Source organism: Jaculus jaculus, chromosome 12 (assembly GCF_020740685.1).
Source record: "Jaculus jaculus isolate mJacJac1 chromosome 12, mJacJac1.mat.Y.cur, whole genome shotgun sequence".
Lineage (NCBI taxonomy): Eukaryota > Metazoa > Chordata > Mammalia > Rodentia > Dipodidae > Jaculus > Jaculus jaculus.
Window position 1 is genome coordinate 103506056 of NC_059113.1, and position 20720 is coordinate 103526775.

The 20720-nt window shown below is 43.1% G+C and overlaps 1 protein-coding gene across 1 annotated transcript in view; it reads right to left on the reverse strand.

Annotated features, from left to right (window-relative positions):
- Pdgfc (platelet derived growth factor C) overlaps positions 1–4988 on the reverse strand; it is a 170459-nt gene extending 165471 nt beyond the window's left edge. The window contains exon 1 of the mRNA XM_004655887.2: positions 4842–4988. Coding sequence (XP_004655944.2) covers positions 4842–4962 — 121 coding nt within the window. The 5' untranslated portion in view covers positions 4963–4988. The remainder of the gene's footprint in view (positions 1–4841) is intronic.
- Positions 4989–20720: the final 15732 nt, after the last annotated feature.

The following is a 20720-nucleotide window of genomic DNA, read 5'->3' on the forward strand; positions in this document are numbered from 1 at the left end:
ACATCTACAAGTATCAAGAAGGTGTATGATAGACAAGGCAGGGACACTGACCAGTCAGGCGCCAGAGTTGAAGGTTCACTTGTGTCTGGGTGGTCCCCACATGCTGGGGGAGGTTCTCTTTCTCAATCCATTGCCAACATGGCACTGTTTTAACAGTCAGTATGGTACTTCAGTACTGGGGCACACCAATTGAAAATCGGCTCATGATTCAATCGCAGGCAGAAATGAATAACGTAACGAGGCTGTTCTAAGAAGTGAATTGGAGACTTCATGAGTCATATAAATATTCTGGTTACATACAAAGGGTTTTGAAATTGCCCAAGGCTCTAATACTAGTCAATGAATGGACTTCATGACTTTCCATGGTAACTGACATAAGACAAATGGGGGGAAAAACACTTTATTAGGCTTGGAAATATTAGGTTTGAGTAGAATTTTGTGAATTGACATATCACTTAATCATTAGAACTTTTGAATAGGATAAAATATTTAAGTAAAAGATGTGAAAATGTATAGAAAAAATAGAACCTTAGCCCTGTAGTACTATGATGTAGGAGTGAACACAAATAAGTCAGGAAAGAAGGAGTTTTGGAAAGGATGAAGAAAGAAAGGACACAGCTGAGCTTCTGTTGGCTGAAGAGAAACTTCATAAGACAGCACTGAAGAGGAAGCTCAGCCCCTCAGCCTAACGTCTGTTTACAACTAATGCATTACGGCAGTCCCAAAGCTTCCTACGGAACTTTCATACTGCCTAAGCCCTGTTTAGATTTGAGTGTAATGTGTATCAGATTCAGTATACAGGAAAACAGTTGGTAGGGAAGAAAATTCCCATCAAGTAGAATCAGGCTTCTGTTCATCACCTATTGTAGAAAACAAAATTCATCATTACATAATAGTACTTTACTTATGAGCTTCCTCAACTCTCTTAAACAGAACACTCAGGAGGAAGTCTTTCTTTCTTTTTTTTTTTTCCTAATGTCCTAAGTAACAAAAATAAATGTCACAAAGGTCATGCACGAAAACTTAAAGACTGTGTTGTAGGAAAGTCTCTTCAGTCCTCAGTCAGAGCTTATATACAGTTGGGCACCTTTTGAAAGATGTAATTCAATACTTGTTAGTAAAAGAGCTTTGAGTCTGGAACCAAAAGAAGGTGGGGGTTGGGCCCAGTTTTGTTATACACAGGCAGATGACAGCATTAAGAAGAAAAAGCCAGCACTAATAGTGCACCAAAATCTAAAGGCATTCCTAGTGGACCCTTGATCCCAAGGTGAATTATGCCGCAACCTAAAAGTCCCTGAAGAAAAGAGCACATACGGTAATCAATGCTCTCACACTAGCCCAAACTAAGAAAGACGCATCCAAAGTCAAAACAGATTTAAAAAGTGGGGAAAGGAGCATGTTCCAGGTCATGGCTCCATGAAAATTATTCTCTGGTGACATAAAGGAAGTTAAGCATTCTCAACCAACAAATTTATATTCGCCATCCATTTTGGCTGTATGTAATGGACAAAGTAAGTTTTTAGCTTGGTTATTTCTAAATATATATACACGTATCTGAAGGTACATCTATCTATCTATATTTATATATCCACACAGATACATGTATATGATTGCTTCTACTTAAACTCAGAAGCTTCATTTATGAATTTACTCCTGTTATAATGGATAGTTCCCTGAAATCAGTTATCATTTATATTGGAATTTTCCCCATAGTTACAAGAACATTTCACCAACCAAAAGCACACCTCAAAGTAAGCCAGTGTTATTATTTTTTTTAATCTCTTCCCTTGAGTTAAATCTGAAAAGCTTGTTTTTTGGCATGTTTTGGCATGTGTGATGTTAGGGTTTAACATTCAGAAAGAAGATGAAGGGGTTTGTGGGGAACCAATGCCAGCCTATATCAAAATGCATGAAGCCCTGGGTTCCATCTCTAGCATGAAACAAAAGAAATGTATATTGTTGGGGGTTAAAACTATTTTTACATTAAGGAGACAAGAGCAGTAATCTTACACTAAAACAAAAGCCAGGTGACAAGTGACTGGGTGAATGGCACCCATCCTTAACTTAGAGGCAGGTGCACGTACTCCACCCAGTCTCACTGTAACCTAGCATTAGCTATGACACAGCTAGCCCTCAATTTGAACTCAGGACACCCCATGAATACCGAAACTGAGCCGGACTGGGGTTTGAATGTGCGAACACCATTTGGGAGAATGGAAAGAGTATCTTGGGGAGGGATTCTTGAAGACACATTGAGTGTTTATCACAAGAAAAGAACAATTTGAACATTTTTTTTTCTTTGCCTTTTGCCAAAGTAGCCCTTGGCACTCTCCACAAGGTAGTCTTCAGATGGCTGCACTTACAGAACTAGGTGATATGGAAACAGACCAGGAGGGCAAACCAAACGCAAGTCACAACCCAACACGAGGGTGAAAAATACCCAAATAGGGAAATGGGAAGTAGTGAAGTCTAGGAAGAGGAAGAGGCTGCTGTTGTTCCAGGAAATATGGTCACATTCCGTGGGGGGGGGGGGGGGGGTAGGTCGTCTTCCAAACCCACCTGCTGTCCTCAAATCCTGGAACCTTGAAGCATGAAAATCAAGCTAGCACGTGCAGAAACACAGCTCTATATTGCCCCCTAGCGTTGGCCAGCCCCACCTCTCCTTGAGGCCAAAACCTATAAGGTGAGAGGTTCCCCTCTGTTCCTGCTTCACTTGCTGCTGCCAACCCTCTAAAAGCTAAACATAGCCCAATCCTCTTGCCCACAGATTAGGAAACAACTGGGCTATTTTTAGTATCATGCATCTTAGGAATGAAAATGGCCTAGCCTCAGATGGCACCAGAATCTCTGTAGCCCGGCTGGCTGAACTCACCTCTTGGGAGGATGTGAGCTTACTCAGTGAAGTGGCCAATGGCTGAATGTCTGAAGGCTCTAGGGCCCGTCTCAGAGCGTATGAATCAAGGACAGGGCAGGAGAAGGCCCAGCTGAAAGGGGAGGGCAGAGATGCTAGGGTATGTCAATAGGAGAAGCGCTCTACACAGGAGCAAGTCAGAAGGAATACCGTGTACCCTTGCTATGGAGATGCAGGTCTGGTGAGAAGAAGATAATGCATTTCCCCTGAGAGAGAACAAAGATTGGTCAGATGTGTGTCCTGCCTGGGTACAGCTGATGCCATAGCGCCTCTGATCACTTCCCTCAGCCCCAGCCCTCCTCTGCAGGCCCTGTTGTAGATAGAGCCCAGGGCTGCCCTTTGATCAGCAGGTCAAGGAGCCTGCAGGTGCCATGTGCCATCACATTAGCAAGTAGCAAGGCACCACTTGATACTGGCTGGAACATGTGATACCATGTCGGTACAGAAGCAACAAATGGGAAAAAATTGTCTACAAAAGCTCCAGGAATCCCTGTGCATTTTTAGACTCTAGGGCTCTGTGGTTTTGTTTTGTTTTAATTTAATTTAATTTAAAGATGAATTTACGGAGTTTAAATTCAGAGCTGACACTTTGAAAAGACTCTCCCATATACAGAAAAACTCATTATGACTTAAAAATAGAGTGCATTCCATTCTGATTTTCCAAGTATCTGTTTGCGTCCGTCCCTTCATCTCACCTGGTTAGTGAACTCACATTGTAAACAGATGGCATTCAGAGCAGAAAAGCATGCACATTTCACTTCAAATACCAGTAACAACCACCACTTGTAAACAGGGTGTTTAATATTCCAATTTTAGGCAGACTACATTAACATTGTGGTTTCATGCGCAGGATAAAATTTCTATTTACAAAGGAGTCTCAAAATGACTTCATAATGGTAGATCGAGAGCAAAAAGTGTTTAGAAATTGCATGATGTAAATCATATGGGGTTCAGAGGCTAAGCAAATTACACACCCCGGGAACCTTCTCTGGGCTTATGAAAGGAGTCTTTCTCCAGCTCTGTGCAATCCCAGCCCAGGGGAACTTGCATCTGAGAGTTTTCTAAACATTTCAGGTACACTTGAAAGCTGAAAGTAATTCTCATTTCCTATGCAGGATTAAGTCGTTTCCAACACACACAAAATAGCAGTCATTCACTAACACGTACAAAAACCACACCACCAGAAAGGTGACGGCCCCAGGGCACAAAGGCACTGTTTTCTTAAGTGCAAGAGAAATATATTTTTCTGCTTTTTGACTTCTGTACTTATTGCATACTTGTTCGTGTATACCTTCTCATAAGAGTGTTTCAATCAACGCAGCTGATGCATTTTTTGAAGCCCAATATGCGTGTGTGTATGTATGTGTGTGTGTGTGTATATATGTATGTATGTATATATATACACATACATATACATATACATATATATATACACACACACACATATATATGTGTGTGTGTGTGTGTCTGTGTGTACACACACACACATACATAAAGTCAAACATGCCAAAACTGCTGCAATTTGGATTCCGTTTTCTACAGCCAGGTCTTGAACTTGGACCTGTGACATCCACGACCTTACAACGTAGGAAGAACTTAAGTCCCCAATCTCGCCCCCAGAAAGTCCTCTCCCAGCCTAGGCTACCCAGTGCAGACAGGACAGCTCCCAAAGTTGCTGCAAACTTTGGAACAACCCCCCACCACACACACACACACATACACACACACACACACACACACACACAAAAAGTATAAATAAATAAATAAACAAGTGTGCGAGGCCGACTGAGGGGCGCGCGCGCCTCTGCACCCCCCGGCGGCGGCGGCGGCGGCGGCGGGTGACGGGCGGGCGGGCGGCGGGGCTCGCGGGTCCTCCGCGGTGCGCGCACAAGGCCGGGGCGGGCGGGCGCCGGGGGAGCCGGGGACTCACCGTTCTGCTCCTTGTCGCTGGAGAACTGGAACTTGCCGCTGGGGTTGGCCTCCGCGCGAGCGCCGGGACTCCGGCCGGCCAGGGCGGATGTGAGCAGGAGCAGGAGGCCGAGGACGTGCATTGGGCTGCCGGGGGCGAGAGCTCAGTGGCGGCGGGCGCGGGCGCGGGCGCGGGCGCTGGGGGAGCGGCGACGCCGAGGCTCAGCCCCGCCACGGGACGGCTGCGCTGGGCTGGAAGCGCCGAGCCTCGCGGGGTAATTTCCACATAATCCCATCCAAAACTTTTCTTCCTCCAGCCCTCTTCTGTGTCTCCAGTTTTTCTTCCCTTCTTTTTGTTTTAACCCCCTCTCTCTCACTCTCTCTCTCTCTCTCACTCTCTCTCTCTCTCTTTTAAGGATCAAAGGAAAGCCTGGACCTGAACCAGTTTCCCAAGGTTTAAACAGATCCTGAGCTGCGCCGAAGTGCTGGGTGGGTGGGGGTGTGTGCGAAGGAGGGAAGGAGGGGAGAGGGGAGGGGACGCCGGGGTGGGGTGGGGGAGAGCCCGGGTGGATGGTGGGTGGGGGTGTGCGGGGGGGGGGTGTCGGAGAGGGGAGCAGTCACCGCAGGCCGCTTGCAAACGGCACCTGTCAGTCAGGGTGGGGACGGCTCGGGGGCGAGGACCCCGGGGTCTCGCGCGCGCGCGCGCCCGGACTCCCTCCGTCCCGGGGCCGGGTCTGCGGACGCGAGCACCTTGGGATCAATGACGAAGCTGCCGGGAGATGCGGCCCGGCCCGCGCCCGCCCCACCCCCAACCCCCCAGCCCGAGGGGGAGGGGGCCGGGCGAGGGAGCCCGCCGCGAGCGCCGCGGGTGGGTCCCCCGGGGCGGGGTGGGGGCGGCAGGGCCACCCGGCGCGCCCGCCGGGCTGTGCTCCGGGCTGGGTGGGGTGTTTGGGCAGGAGGAGGAGGAGGAGGGGGGGGGGGTCCCCCGAGGCGATCTGGGAGTCCGCTCCGACCGAGCCACCACCTGGCTGGAGTCGGTGGCGATGGAAGTTGGGGAGCTTCTGTTGCTGGGCACGGTGGGCGGTGGGGCGCGGGGGCTCCATCCTCCCCAAGTCCCCCCCTCCCTCCTTCCCGGGTCTGCTCCGGCACGCGGTGATGGTGGCGGCGGAGCCGGCTGCGCTGGGAAGGCCTGGCGGGCCCCGGGACGTCGCTCGTCCCCTCCCCGGCTCCACCTTCCCCCTGGCGGCGGGGCGGCGCGGGGCGGGGGCGCGGGGCGAGCGGGGGGCGGGCGGGGAGAGACCGCCAGCTGCCCCGCCGACAGGTGCCGGCGCAGACGGGGTGCTGGGGTTGGGGGGCGCCGCAGACGGGACCCCCCACTGCCGGCGAGGAATGCCGCCAGGCGGCCCAGGCTTCCTCTCCCAGGGCGCCCCTAACCCCAAATAAGGAGCCCGCGGGATCCTCAAAGAGACTGCCAAAAAAAAAGAAAAAAAAGTAGGGAAATACACACACACACACACACACACACACACACACACACACACAGCACGCGTCCCGCGCTCCGAGGCTGTGACTTGTTATTTCTAAGGGGATTCCCACTCCCAGACTTTGTGCGGTGCGGGGTCCTTGGAAACCGGATAGCAGAGCCAAAGGGCAGAGCTTTGCAAGGCCCAAATTGGGACCTGCGTCTCACAAACGTCCTGCTGCCTCGAGCGCGCCCTGCGAAGAACCCTGGTGGCGGTGGTGGCAGCAGTCCCTGCCCCGTGAAGTCAAGGTACCACATACCGCTTGGCAGCAGCTGCCAATCAGTGCCCAGCTCCCATAGCCTCACTAGGTCTAGCCTTTCGCATACATTCCTAGGATGGCCTGAGCCCTGGTGGTTCAAGGAGTCGCCTTTATGCAAGAAAGTTGAGAAAGCGCCAAAATCCGCAATTGGGAAAAAAAAAAAAATCGCAAAGTCTTGGGCTTGGTGCTGAGCCCTGGGGTTCTGGAGGGAAGAAACACACGTCAGCAGAGCCCAGGATGGTTCCACTTGTGTGACGGGGAGTCTCTCTGGCAGCATGCAGCGTGCCTGCTGGTCGGAGGGACAGAAAATGCAAGTGATGAGGGCACAGGCAAGGCCATCGGAAAGAGAAAACAGAAGATGAAGCTTCTTGGATAGTGAAAATAAAACATACATACATGCATATATATATATATATATATATTCATGGAAATCAGAAGTCCTTTGGTTAGTCAATGCAAACTGTGCTCAGAGTGGGCCAATATAACAATGTTTCTAAAACTGAGGTGGAGCCTGGGCGAGGCGATACACTGCTGGACCAGACCAGTTGCTGTCTGCTGAAATGTGACGACATCTCTCTTTGGACATCTTGGGGGGCGGGGGGGGGGGTCAACCAACTCGACATCTTGGCTTGCTACTTCCTAGTCTACTCCCTTCCCCCTCTTCACCTTCGGGGAATGGATGTGTTCTTGAGTAGCAGACTTCATAAGCTTAGCCTGCAGGAGAGCCTGGGTTACATCCCCAGCACTGGAAAATAAAATATAAGTCACAATTGCTCAGGGTTCATCTCCTCCTGTGAAATCTCTGTGGAAATGGGGTCCCGTTCCTCCATTTGTCTTCTCTACCTTCACAGAGCTAGGGGTTGACAGAAGGAATTTAAAGTTCACTGGCTACAAACCTCGTTATTTTATTCAACTTTGTACTACCTCCACATCAGTGAGATTCCGTATTTGCACAGCAAATGTGCTCCAAAAGTGTTTTGGAAATTTTGCAACATGGAGGGGATTGTTTGAAATTTTAATAGCATAATGAGACCCATAAAAGTACATGCCTCAGCAATCTACCTTGATCCATTTGTAATTTAATTCGTTTGTCATCAGTCTTTCTAATTGTGGAAGTTTAGTTTTCTAATCAGGAGTTACCTAAATGAACACATTGCATGTCCGTACTTTTGAAGCTTCTGACCACCCACATAGTGTGTGTGTGTGTGTGCGTGTGTGTGTCAGTGCACAGATTTAATCCATTTGCTCTCAGGAGGTTGTGAGGGTTATAACTGCCCTTTCTTTTGTATCGTTTCTTACTGGTGAGAACGGTGCCTGGCACATGGGGTTAATAAATAAACACACTGGACTGACTGACAGGTTTCTTTATTGGACTCACTTATGTTCTCCCTGGAATTTCAGCACGGAGGTTGCATTTGAGAAGTTACAGATGATGGAGAATAATGCTCCACCCTGTGTTTTACCTCATCTGTGTCCTAGAGATTGAGTTGACAATTGCCTTATAAATAAAGCCAGCCAGGTGCTCCTGAGTGACCCCAAGACAAAATCACATCCACACTACTTTCCCTTCAATGCTCATTGCTTGAACTACCCTTGCCCTTGGCATAGCTGACTTCTTAACACTCTGCCCTCAAAGGGTCTTCCTGCTCTTTTTTTTTTTTCTTTGTCTTTAAACCTTTCCCAGAAAACTAAAACTCTGGCATTGCAAGTTAAGTTTTACAAAATCCAGGGCCTGTGCAATTACTAAACAATATATTTTGAATGAATGTGGCTTTGTTTTAGCTTAAGGCATTCTCCTCAAGGAAAGCCATCAGTCCGTACAACCAAGAGAAAATCATTGCAAACATTCTTTGTGGTTTCATTTAAAAAAAAAAAAACAAAACATAAAAACCTTTGGAAGCTGTAAGCATGATGTTCCTGCTGGAGGCTCAGGGATGGGGACCATGTACAGACGGCTACTGGAGAGCTGTGTGTATGCCGTGGACATCAAGCGATGCCCTGGGGCCAAGGAGCCACTGCAGTTTGTTTGTTTTTAAACTTTAATAAGCTTTTTAACAAGCTACTCCTGCAGTTAGTCACTAAAGTACCCGGAAGGTCACATATCATGGATATATACTTTTGTCCCAGAAAATCAAATAATACAAACGTGCTGATTTCTGCTGCTGTCCTAATGCACATGTGTAAACACACACACACACACACACACACACACACACACACACAATTATTTTAAGACTTCTCTCAGAACATTTCATCATTTTAGGGGCAAAGTTCTATGCAAATGCCCAGCCATCGCATTGCCATCCAGTTTCCAGAACGGCTAACAAGCAACAATTATGTCCACATATGGAAAAGGCTATGCCCAGGAAATCATTAGGGAGCAAAGAAAATGCCACAAACCACACCAGAAATAATGCCTGTTCTGGAAAAATATGTGTGTGTGCTGTGTGTGTGTGTGTGTGTGTATGTGTATATATATATATCTAGATATATATATATATATATATATATATCTAGATAGATAGATATAGATATACATATGATGTGTGTGTGAGTGTGTATGTGTGTGTGTGTGTGTGTGTGTGTGTGTGTAATAAAGGAATAAATGAAGTTGTCTGTCTAAAAGTCATGCCTTTTTATTTTTTAAGCTACTTTCTCCAACCACTCTGGTTTGAGAAGCAGGCATGCCTTGCTACCTCTAGATTAAAAAAAAGGAACAAAAGTGGAAGTGGTAGAAATAGAAATGAAGTTCACATTTTCTTCTTCAAAGAATTATTCATTTATTTGCATACATGATGTGTGTTTGTGTGTGTGCCACTAGGTGTGGCACCATATGGGTACACCTGGGTCTTTTGCCACTCACTGCAATCCAGTTCCTGTCTGGCTTTACACGGGTGGCTGGAGAATTGAATCCAGGTCTACAGGCTTGGTAAGCAAGCACCATTTATCACTGAGCCATCTCTCCAGGCCCCAAAGCTCACTTTATCTTGCATTCATTTTTCTGGCATCAGATGTCCCCTGTCTTCCAGTGTTCTTGTTGGGGCAGATAAAAGACACCTTTGCTAAACTCAGGGTCCCTCTCTGCAAGGAGTAAAAATACTTTTTCAGTTTGACTTTAGGGGAGAGAATGAGAGGTGTGTGTGGGGGGTAAAGGGGATGGTTAGAAGTGTGTGGTCCAAGCAACAGTGACAAGGGCTGCTCCTGTGGTCCTCTGGGGCCTTTCTCATTGAAGTCAAGCTACTGTCTGCATTGTGAAATCATGGACAGTGTTCACAGAAGTTTTCAAGCTCTCAGTAGTGCTTGGCTGACTCAGACTTCAGAGAAAGTAGCTATTCAACAACAGCTCAAAGGAAAGGGAGCCCCGGAACCTTGGAACCATCATGACCAAAGGTCACTTCATGAGGAACAGGGAGACCAGGAACTCAGTCTGGCTCCAGCCCTGACAAACAGGAATCCTCTCCCTGATTTCTTTCTCCTCGGAAGTCTATGCTGGATTCTATCTCAACCCCCCACATCTTGGATTCTCTGAGCTATTCCAGAGATTAATGGCAATTTTTTTTCCCCCAACTTCATATGCTTCTGTTATAATGAATGATTAGAACAGCGACTTCCTCGCCTCCATCTAGGATGGCTTCATGGCTGGCAAGAAAAATGATGAATAGCTGCTTCTTCCTAACCTTGCCCAACAAAAGCAGTTCTGTTTTATTTATATTCATTATGGTTTGGAAACAACTTCTGCTGATAACCCCAAAAAAGGGAAATGGTGAAGTTTGAAAATCACTGGCCAGGAGCAGGGTGCACATCCAGAATTTGGTTGCATTCAAAGAAACTAAACAGGCTGTGGTAAACACATTTTTTTTTCCAAATACTTGTTTAATGCCATGTGAACTTCCAAAAAGGTAAATGTCTGGCCCTATATAGACCATCACAGTGAAAGGAAATGGACAGCATATAAAACTGACGTAAATAATAGAGAAATAAGATTGTGGTCAGCCAAGAACAGAAGGTTGATCTCTCACTGTTCTATGTCATCACACTGGTGGAATGTGATCCAATGTGCAGAATAAGGAGTGTCCCATAAAAATGTGGACAGCAACCCAACACTGGGCTTGGCTCTGTCAGAGAGGCAATGTGATGTCATTTTTGCTCTCCCCTGAAATCATTTGTAAGATATGAAGGCTGTTGTCTGCTTTGTGACAAATCTTAGTAAAGAGGTCAAGTGAAACCACTGATCCTCTTTTCTCAGAAAGTGACCCTCTGATTTCAAAGGTCATGGGAGAAGGGTCTTTTTACATTGTGGTCATTGTTTCACATGCAATCCTTTCCTTGGCTACTGGCCTTTGTAGAGGAAGTAGACAGTGTGAGCCCCAACTTCACAGTAAACATGAAAAAGGGCTCTTGCATTGTGGGCACATATCAAAGGTTCACATGGTACCCCATAAACATGTGCAGTTACTATATGAAAGTGTTGTGATTCTGGTGAAGCAGAAACAAAATATAGCATTCACCACATTCAAAGTGCCCCGGACTGCTTTTGAAGCTCAGGATGGTCAACAGATTTCTGCCCCCTTTTCTGGTAGGATTATTTCTATTGGCTGTCTTTATCTTTATCGTGTTCATAGTAGTGAAAATGTAATGCAATGTGCAGTAATGAAAATGTCTGTTGTTGTCTTAAAAACAGCTTTAGCCACACTTTTAGGCATTGTTTCCTCTTCCTCAGTTTTATTGTTAGTACAACTTGTAAGTGTGCGTGCCTCACTTTCCTGCACATCCTTCTACTCTTTCCCTTCGGGTAAGTCTTCTCTCAACTTCTGCAGAGTTAGAAAGGGGTGGGGGGAAGCACATGGTCCTTTTTAAAATTGCTCAAATGACTTACAAGTAGACAAAAGAGAACTGCAGAAAATAAAAATAAGGGAAGAATTACTCACTTTCAAAACTTTAAAGAAAAGTTACTTCATTTTTATTTTTGGAGTAGGTGCACATGTAGAGTATTGTGATGTGGTGTGCACGTACATAGCAGGTGCATGTGCGCATACATGTGTGTGCGGATGTGGACGCACACCACGATTCACCCTCAGGTGTCTGCGCCAGCCTGCAATACTGAGGTTACAGACATGCAGGGCATCTCAGGGGTTTCCAAGCCCACATGCTTGCATAGGACACACCCTTAACCAGTGGATCCGCCTGTCCAAACTTGTAGTTTTTAATTTTTGGAGCTTCTGTCATGTTTCAGGAAATGGAGATGCATTCAGATACCTTTTCTCACTTAACTTACCTGCGAGAAAGGGCATAGCCTCCCCCAGAGCTACAGAGAAAATGAATCTGAGAAAAAAGTATTAATTTTTCCAAGGTGATGTGATAAGCGCAAATGGTGTATTTGCTACAGTTCCCTGTCCTCTAGGCCAATGTGACACTTTTGGCCCTGCACAGTGGACAAACATCATCTGAACTGAAGATTTATTAGGGTGCCCCTCTTTTTATTTTCTTTTTTGTTTTTGTTTTTCTTATCCTGACATAACAGCTTTCCCTACATCTATGTGAAGCATCCTATGAGCCAGGTAGACAAGCATAAGAACTGATCCAGTGACACACGGCTGACTTTCTGTGACATCCTAAATGAAATGTCAGAGGAAGAATGAATATGAGCCTCTTGTGGGAGTGAAGATGACTCAGGGAGGCTTGGGTAAGTGGCCCTGGGGTGCAGCCCACCCAAAGTGTGGGCTAGCCCGAGTCTCCTGCTTATCCTGGACAAATTTAGTCATCCAGCTAGTGTGTGAGCCCAGCCCATCTGTGGCCAGTCCTTACAGAATCCGTCTCCTTGCCTTTGAGGAGGACGGGAAAGAATTATCATTCCTCCTGGGCTACCCGTGATTACCACTGAATTGAATTATCACAACTGGGAAAAGATCCACTGTTTCGCCCACTTATTCCTTCTGGAGAATCAGCTTAGATTTGTCTACAGATGATGTCCAAGTCGAGGCGGATCTTGTTCAGGCAATCCCTGTCCGGCATCTGTCCATATGTTTCTGATTTCAAATCCTGGGCCCAGGGCGTTCTGAAGCTGTGTGGAGATGCAAATTTGCGTCTCCATTGATAACTTTACAAAGGTTTTTTTTTTTTTTTTTTTTTTTTTTTTTTCTTTCTTTCTTCAGATTAGTTGGAGTGCTTCCAAGCATTAAGGCTGCTACATGCCCTGACTGGTGGTGGCTTGCTAAGCCCTCAGGCGGGCAAGTCTCCTGCCTCAGTTCTGATTCCCTGGATAAATCTCATTTGTGTCTGAGAGCATATGCTTTGTGACATGTACCCAGCGGTGCCACTTTTGTACCAAAGACAGCAAATCCCTTCATAAATGACCGTTAAGACACATAAAACTGAATAGAACCGCAGTGTAGTTACTGTGATTCATACTTAACACGAATGACTGCACTAGCCTCTATAAAAAAAAAAAAAAAAAAAAAAAAAAAAACTATTTTAAGAATTCAAAGCATTTGAAAATATCCCCTTTCTATCTGTTTTCTGGCTAGTTTTTTTTTTTTTTTTTTTTTTTTTTTTTTTTTTTTTTTTTTTAATTTGTCTATCTAGATTTCTGTTTCAAGGTTACTAGCATGGCTTGCAAGTATCATCAACACTGCTCAGGCAAAGAAAGAGACTTCTTTACCCTCAGGAAATACTCACCTGGTATACGAATGAATCGTTGTCTGCCATGGGGCTACAGTGAGCTGTCTGCTTTCACTGTATAATGCACAAAGCTGATGTCAATTTATTTTTTATTTTATTTTGTGATTCGGGGCTCCAACTCAGAGACCCCTGAATGTAGTGATCTAGCACTGAGCTGTATATCCAGCCCTCATATCACTCTTTTAAATCATAAATTGACAATTTATGGTTGCATAAAAATTTGAAATGCAAAATAATAGGATTTAAAACTACAATGTGGAAGAGCTAAATCATGAAAGTTGATATATCCATCACCTTAAATACTTAACCTTTTATGATGAAAGATTTGAATTTTACTCTCACAGTGGTTTTGATGTAGGTTCCCTGCTATTAAGTATACTTTGAAATAAAACTAAAACCATACGTCCTCCTATGAACTTGGTCTACCCTCATTCTTCTGCTCACCCCCTCCATCGCCCTCCGCCCTGTGTCATCACCGGGCTATTCTTATGGCTGTGGGTCTTATTGCTTTAGGTTTCATGTGTAAGGAAGAACATGTCTTTCTGTGCTTAGCTTATGTCTCTTAACATACTGTTCTCTTGTTCAATCCATGTTGGCACAAATTACACAATTTCCATCTTTATGAAGGTTAAAGAGTATTCCATTGTGTATATGTGCCACATTTTCTTCATCCATTGAACTACAGATGGGCACTGATGTTATTTCAATAAGCTGGCATTAGTGGGCATGCAGGCATCCCCTTGGATAAACTGATATCAATCCTTTAGGGTCAATATCCATAACAGTATAGCTGGTATAGCCAATGTCATTTCTCTCCTTAGCATTTTAGAGAATGTTCATTCAGTTTTCCAAACTGGCTGTTACTAGTTTATATTCCCACCAACAGTGTACAAATGTTCTCTTTCCTTCACATTCTTGCCAACACATTTTATCTTTTGCCTTACTGATAAAAGCTTCTGAGGGTGTGAGATGATATCTCATCGTGGTTTCACTTTGCATTCCATAGAGCAACTGAGCCACAAAGAGATTCTGTAATGTGTCCAAGGTCGTATGGTGTATAAGAGTTGAAACCAGAATTTGAATTGCTTCCAGAAGAAGTGGTTTGGAGAATTAAGACTTCATTGTCTCATATCACCGACCATGATGATAAATAGACAGTAACTTGAAAAGTACATTTCAAACTTAGTACATATGCATTTATAGTAGTCATGTGCTGTTTATTTTACAACTCCACATAATTCTAAACATAAGTAGGTATCTTAAAATTCTATTGCTACCAACACTACATACATCATCTCGATTGTGTCTGACTTCATCAAAAGATTGGCACCCAAAGCAGAAATCCAGAAGCTGCTGAGAACTCAACACTATCATAAACTAAAAGCACATCTACCATGGCCCAGGGAATTCTGTGGAAGAGGGGATGGCAAGAACGTAAAAGACACAGGTAGGAGGGAACATCCAGAGGGATTGACCCCTTCCTACAATGACTGACTGCTTCTCTCACCACTCACAACCCACAACCCCATGAGGAATACCAGCAATCCCACTAAGGAAGGCCCTTAAGTGGAGTGGGGGCAGGGAGGAGGGAAATGATGATACCGACACATGATGTGTCCATACTAAGTTTCTACGTAATTAAAAGTCAGAAAAGACGGTACCACAGTCATACAGGAAGTAGACATCCAGTCAAGAAAAAAATCACAGTAACGTGACAGAATACCCTTCAGTGGGAAGAAATAAGAAATGAATCTTCTGAACTATATGAGGGAAGACAGTTCGCTGGTGTTCCTTGCCTAACAATAAAGCCCAGCAATAAAGTCACCATTCAAGTGTTCCCAGTTCTGACAATTGGTAATGAAAGACACATAAAAGTCAAATTCAAACACATTTCTGAAGGACAGTAATAGGAAAAATCAGTTGGTGCAATGACTCTCTATTTTCTTGTGAAAGGGAGAAGTAAAAGTGGGAGGCATATTTTCTGTTACTATTAACTTTGAGATTACTTGGACTTTACCTAAAATAGCCATCTATCAAGAAAATGATTGTATGCTGTGGGGGCCAAGAAGTTACAATGTAAGTAAAAATACTTTCCTGCTGTCTTCAACCCGTTCTCCCTGGTTGAATGAATCACCCTTCATTCACTCTTGTTTCCATCTTCAATGTAACCCTTGTCTTCTCCCATTATCCCCTCCCTGCCCAGAGGCCTCCCACCTGCTCTCTGCCTATTCCACATTTCCACCAGCCCCATACTGCCTTCAGAGAACCAGCTTAATCTGGTTAGAGCAAGGTCCCTGTGTTAAGGACTTCAGGCCACCTTGCCTGTGTGATCAAAGCCACACTGTCTTCCAAACAATTGACCTGTTTGCTTGTTTGTTTGTTTTTTTCTCATGTGCCCTCATTCTTCCCACATTCTAGTGTCCTGGCATGGCACACGTGTGTGCACACATACTGGATTCTGCTTAGTAACGCTCCTCCACAGTTGTAACGAACATGATACGGAGTTATTCTAGTTTGCTTTTCTTTTCATATTGTGTTTCCCCAGTTGATAGAATATGCTCATCCATGCTCCAGGCTCTGTTGTAGGGACCACATGTTTATATATTCTCATAAAGTACAAGAAAGATAATACAGGGCTGGAGAGATGGCTTAGCGGTTAAGCGCTTGCCTGTGAAGCCTAAGGACCCCGGTTCGAAGCTCGGTTCCTCAGGTCCCACGTTAGCCAGATGCACAAGGGGGTGCACGCGTCTGGAGTTCGTTTGCAGAGGCTGGAAGCCCTGGCGCGCCCATTCTCTCTCTCTGCCTCTAACTATCTTTCTCTCTGTGTCTGTTGCTCTCAAATAAATAAATTAAAAAAAAAAAGAAAGATAATACAAAATCCTCATAGAGTCTCTTTAAGAGGAAAACAAGATATCGGGTGTCTAAACAGCTTGCCTAAGACTGTACAAGCGGAAATTGGCAGAGCTGGAATTCAAACTTGAGGACCTAGCTCTGAAGCCCATGTAAGTGAGCAGTGCATCAGCTTACCTTTACTAGAGGATGATCAACCACGATTTCATAGGTGCTGTAGACGTCTGGTCAAGTTTCAAGGAACAGAGTCCAAGATACAAATCTCCTGGACCATTTGTTGGCCAAGAGAACACACACCAGCCGTCTAATAGTTCTCGCCTAAGACAGGTTGTCAATGCACATCGCTAATGACAGAATGTGCTCACATTAAATGCAACAACGTGTGCAAAGCTGCGGTGCCATGCCCTGCATGTTTGAAACACACATAGTAAATTTATAATACCATTTCTTTTTAGTCGTGAGTTCAATTTTTTTCTATTGTACTAGTTCTGAAAGTAACTACAAAACATTTCAATTAGTTGCTAGGAAACTGTGTACCTATATTTTTTGAAACTTTTTTCTTCCCTCTAAGACCATTATTAATTCTAAAGTAATTTTGTAACCACTGTAGCCAACATTAAGAGACTTTAATTTTTTTTAACTAAAGAAACATTTTTCTATAGTCTGACTTTTTTTCACCATCACAAATTATGATACCAGGGTGAGTTTCTCTCATCCTTCTAAAACCCATGCAGGAAAAATCTATAACTTCACCTTTCCACATTAGTTACATTTTCCAGGGCTGTTGACATATTCTCTCTAAAACTGATTATAAGCTTCTGATGAGAAAAAGCTTTGCTTTCTGTTTTTACATTTTTTTAAATCTGTTACCCATCTGGGTTCCTGTGCCCTGCCCCAGCATCTAGAACTGTGTGGGGGCACACCATATTTAAAATATGCTCTCATATTTCTTGAGCGAAATTACTGACACATGAAATTGCCAGGTGCGGATGGGCTCATCTCCAGGGAGAAGTGTGGATGAAGATCAGCCGCTTTGGACGTCCATCGAGCGACTGGAGCATGTGGAGTTTGTTTTCTTGCTTGGCTGTCAGTCAAGGACAGAGGTGTATGGAAAGGAAGGGCTAAATTGTGGAAAACAGCAGCAGAGCTGTGAGAGTCTCTAAGTTACACCTACACCTAAGTGAAATTTATGCAGGTAATTTTATTTATCTGGGGAGCCTGGAAGAAGACCAGATAGGCACTTTAAAAAAAGGCAGGTGACAATGCATAAATTTTTTTTCACAAACATGGTGTTAACATCTATTCCAATAGGCCATTTTGAAGGCTTGGCAGACAGCCTTTACTCATACTGTTTGGTTTTAGTAGAGTTAATTCCTTTTGATAGAACACTCATACACAACAGATGGTTTACAAGTCTCTGTCTACTTAATAACCAAGCTATTTCATCCAAGATGTCATCATTTTGGAAAATAACTTCCAAGAAAGTATGTTTTTCATGTCTTGATAATATGATGTGTTGTCAAGTACAATTCTCTTTTTATTTTGAAGTTTGTCTACTACAATCTAAGGTGTATGTTTTGTTAGTTCATATGCTAATTAAGTAATAATCCATGACAGCTTTCCCCCCTAAAGAAGCCATTTTAAGACACATGAAACTAAAATGGAGATGGGATGCTTTTATAAATATTAGTATTTATAGTAAAATAAAATACTAAATCATTTTGCATTTCATGAAACTTTGGGAAACTTCCTTTGTGATAACAGCTTATGTTGCAGTTCTGGGATTCTATCCTAAAAAAATCAACTGATAAGGTATGAACCAAGTATGATTTCTTTACCCTGTTTTTAACACATCAAACTCAATGCTTTACTTTATTTATTTATTCTATTATTATAATTTTGTTGTTGTTGTTTTAAGGAAGGGTTTCACTCTAGCCCAGGATAACCTGGAATTCACTATGTAGTCTCAGGGTAGCCTTGAACTCAGTGTTCCTTCTACCTCTGCCTCCCAAATGCTAGGATTAAAGGTGTGTGCCACCATGCCCAGCCAAATACACTACTTTAAAAACTGCATATATGTTAAGAATTTATTCTAAGAAATAAACTCAATAATAGCACAGTATTAGTGGACTGATGAAATATAATTACTATTGTGACTCAAAATTTATAAATATTCACTCTAATCAATGTCAAATGAAGAGAAAATATTTAGGATCATATTTCTTATCCCTTTGTAGGTCTCATTGGATACTTTTTACCTGCAAAAATGATTCATCTATATATAATGTGTTGAGTTTTCAACTACTATTCCATCTAAAAGGCCCTCATTAGTTAAACAGGCTATAGGAAAAAGGTATCACACCTCTTGGAATGCAAAAATAAATTTTCATTTGTAGTTCAAACTTGAAAGTTTTAAAAAAGTTTTAAAATGTATTAATTTTTGTTTCAGCAAATTGATTGAGGACCCTATTATACCATGGAAAGCCTCAATTTCAGAAAACAATTCTTCTGCAGGAAAAGAAAGATAGAAAGAAAGAAAGGAAGCAAGGAAGAAAGGCAGGAAAGAAGGAAGGAAGGAAGGGAGGGAGGGAGGGAGGGAGGAAATTAGGAAGGAAGGAAGGGAAGGAAGGAGAGAGGGAAGAAAGGAGGGAGGGAGGAAGGGAGGGAGGAAGGGAGAGAAGGAGACTGGTTTCTGGTCTTCAGGTTCCATAGTGGGAAGCATGAAATGTACCTGGTTGGTTTCAACATTCTTTCCACCTCCATCATTTTTTTTATGCAATATTCAATTTTGTTTCTTACTAGACCCTTTTCCTCTTTGTTAGAGTTATTAGATGACAAAGAAAGAGATCATTAGATGATTGGTTACTGCATAATTGATGGATACAAGGAAATAAATATGTAGAGATAAAACAGGCAGATCAGCATAGTTTAGAGGAGAGATAACTTGTAAACATCATCATACTCGAGCTGTAAAACATTTCCAGCACAATATGCATAACTCTAAAAATATTGACAATGGTTTAAAAGAAGCAAACAAAAAACTTATTCAGGAGTAAGAGAAAATGAAAACAAAGAAGGATTGAAGTTCCAAAGAAGAGAGCTACAAAAGATAACAATTAAAATATCCATTTTAGAGAATAAACTATTAGCATAAGTGTTTAATAATTTAGGACTCTTACATTGTAAGCCACAGGTAGTAGTGTGTGTGTTTGCACATGCATTCACATGTGTAGGAGTTATAAAATGTCAGTGGCCAATTTCTGTTTCAGCTGTGCTGGGGGTCTGCAGTAGCAAGGCCATGTTTCCTAACTTCATAGACCAGGGTAAAAGGATAGTGACTGATGGTTCCGTCTATTCTTTCATACATATGCAAATTAGGTTTGCATTAATATTAATGTCTTAGCTACAAAGGAAATATTTCCATTATCATTGCATAATGATATAACAATGTATGTTAATATTCTATAGATTTAAATATGAATTAAGACTACTGCAGTTATTAAAACCTATGTCCTGAGATGCTGCTAAGAATGTCTTATTTTTCCTTCTCTGAATTTCATACTGTGCATTTATTCACATTGATAACACCAGAAGGCACACAGAGGGGACTTTGTATGTGTTTCTATGGTGACTAGTAGGCAGATTTGAAGTGGAGACCAGTTATTATGCATGCATATATTTAAAATATTATTGCCTACCTACTTTAGAGTTGTTGAAAATTAAACATACATTCAAAAATCAGTTAAAATGATGTGTGCTCCATTTTTTCTCTTCTCAAGGAAAGCACAGCTAATTCCAAAAATACAGAACTATATATTAGGGATTTAAAAACAATAAACCACAATTTATTTTTTTTTCTAAAAATACCCAAATCATTGTTAAGTAGATAAGAAACTAGGAGCCATAACTTATGTCATTAGCTTTGATATATTTAATGTTTACTATCATCTATAATTTTACTTAAAAAAGGTAAAAAGAGAAATTGGAATAGATAAGTTGTATATGACAAAATGACCGAGAAAGAAATTTAATAACTTGCTTACCAGTTTAAGGAGCCATTATTTACTTTGTAAAAAGATATTTCTTGGGCTGGAGAGATGGCTCAGTGGTGAAGGCAGTTGCCTATAATGCAGAACATGGGAGTTCAATTCCCTAGCACCCACTTACAGCCAGATGCACAAAAGTGGTGCATGCATCTGGAGTTCCTTTGTAGTGGCTGGAGGCCCTGGTGCATTCTCTTCTGCCAGGTGTGGGGGTGCACACACCTCTAATCCCAAGCAATCCTGAGATTAGGATAGGAGAATCACTGTGAGTTCTAAGCCAGCCTGAGACTATATAGTGAATTCCATGTTTGCTTGGGCTTGAATGAGACTAAAAAAAAAAAAAAGAAAGAAAGAAAGAAAGAAAGAAAGAAAAGAAAAACAACAATAACAACAAAAAGATACGAATCATAAATAATACCATTTGAGCCTTCACATTTATTATTTTATTTTCTGTGTGTTTGTGTACGTGTACCAAGCACTCCACAACTGAGCAATATCCCTCACTGCGTCATTTACACTTTTCCTCACTTGCAAAGTGTATCAGCTAA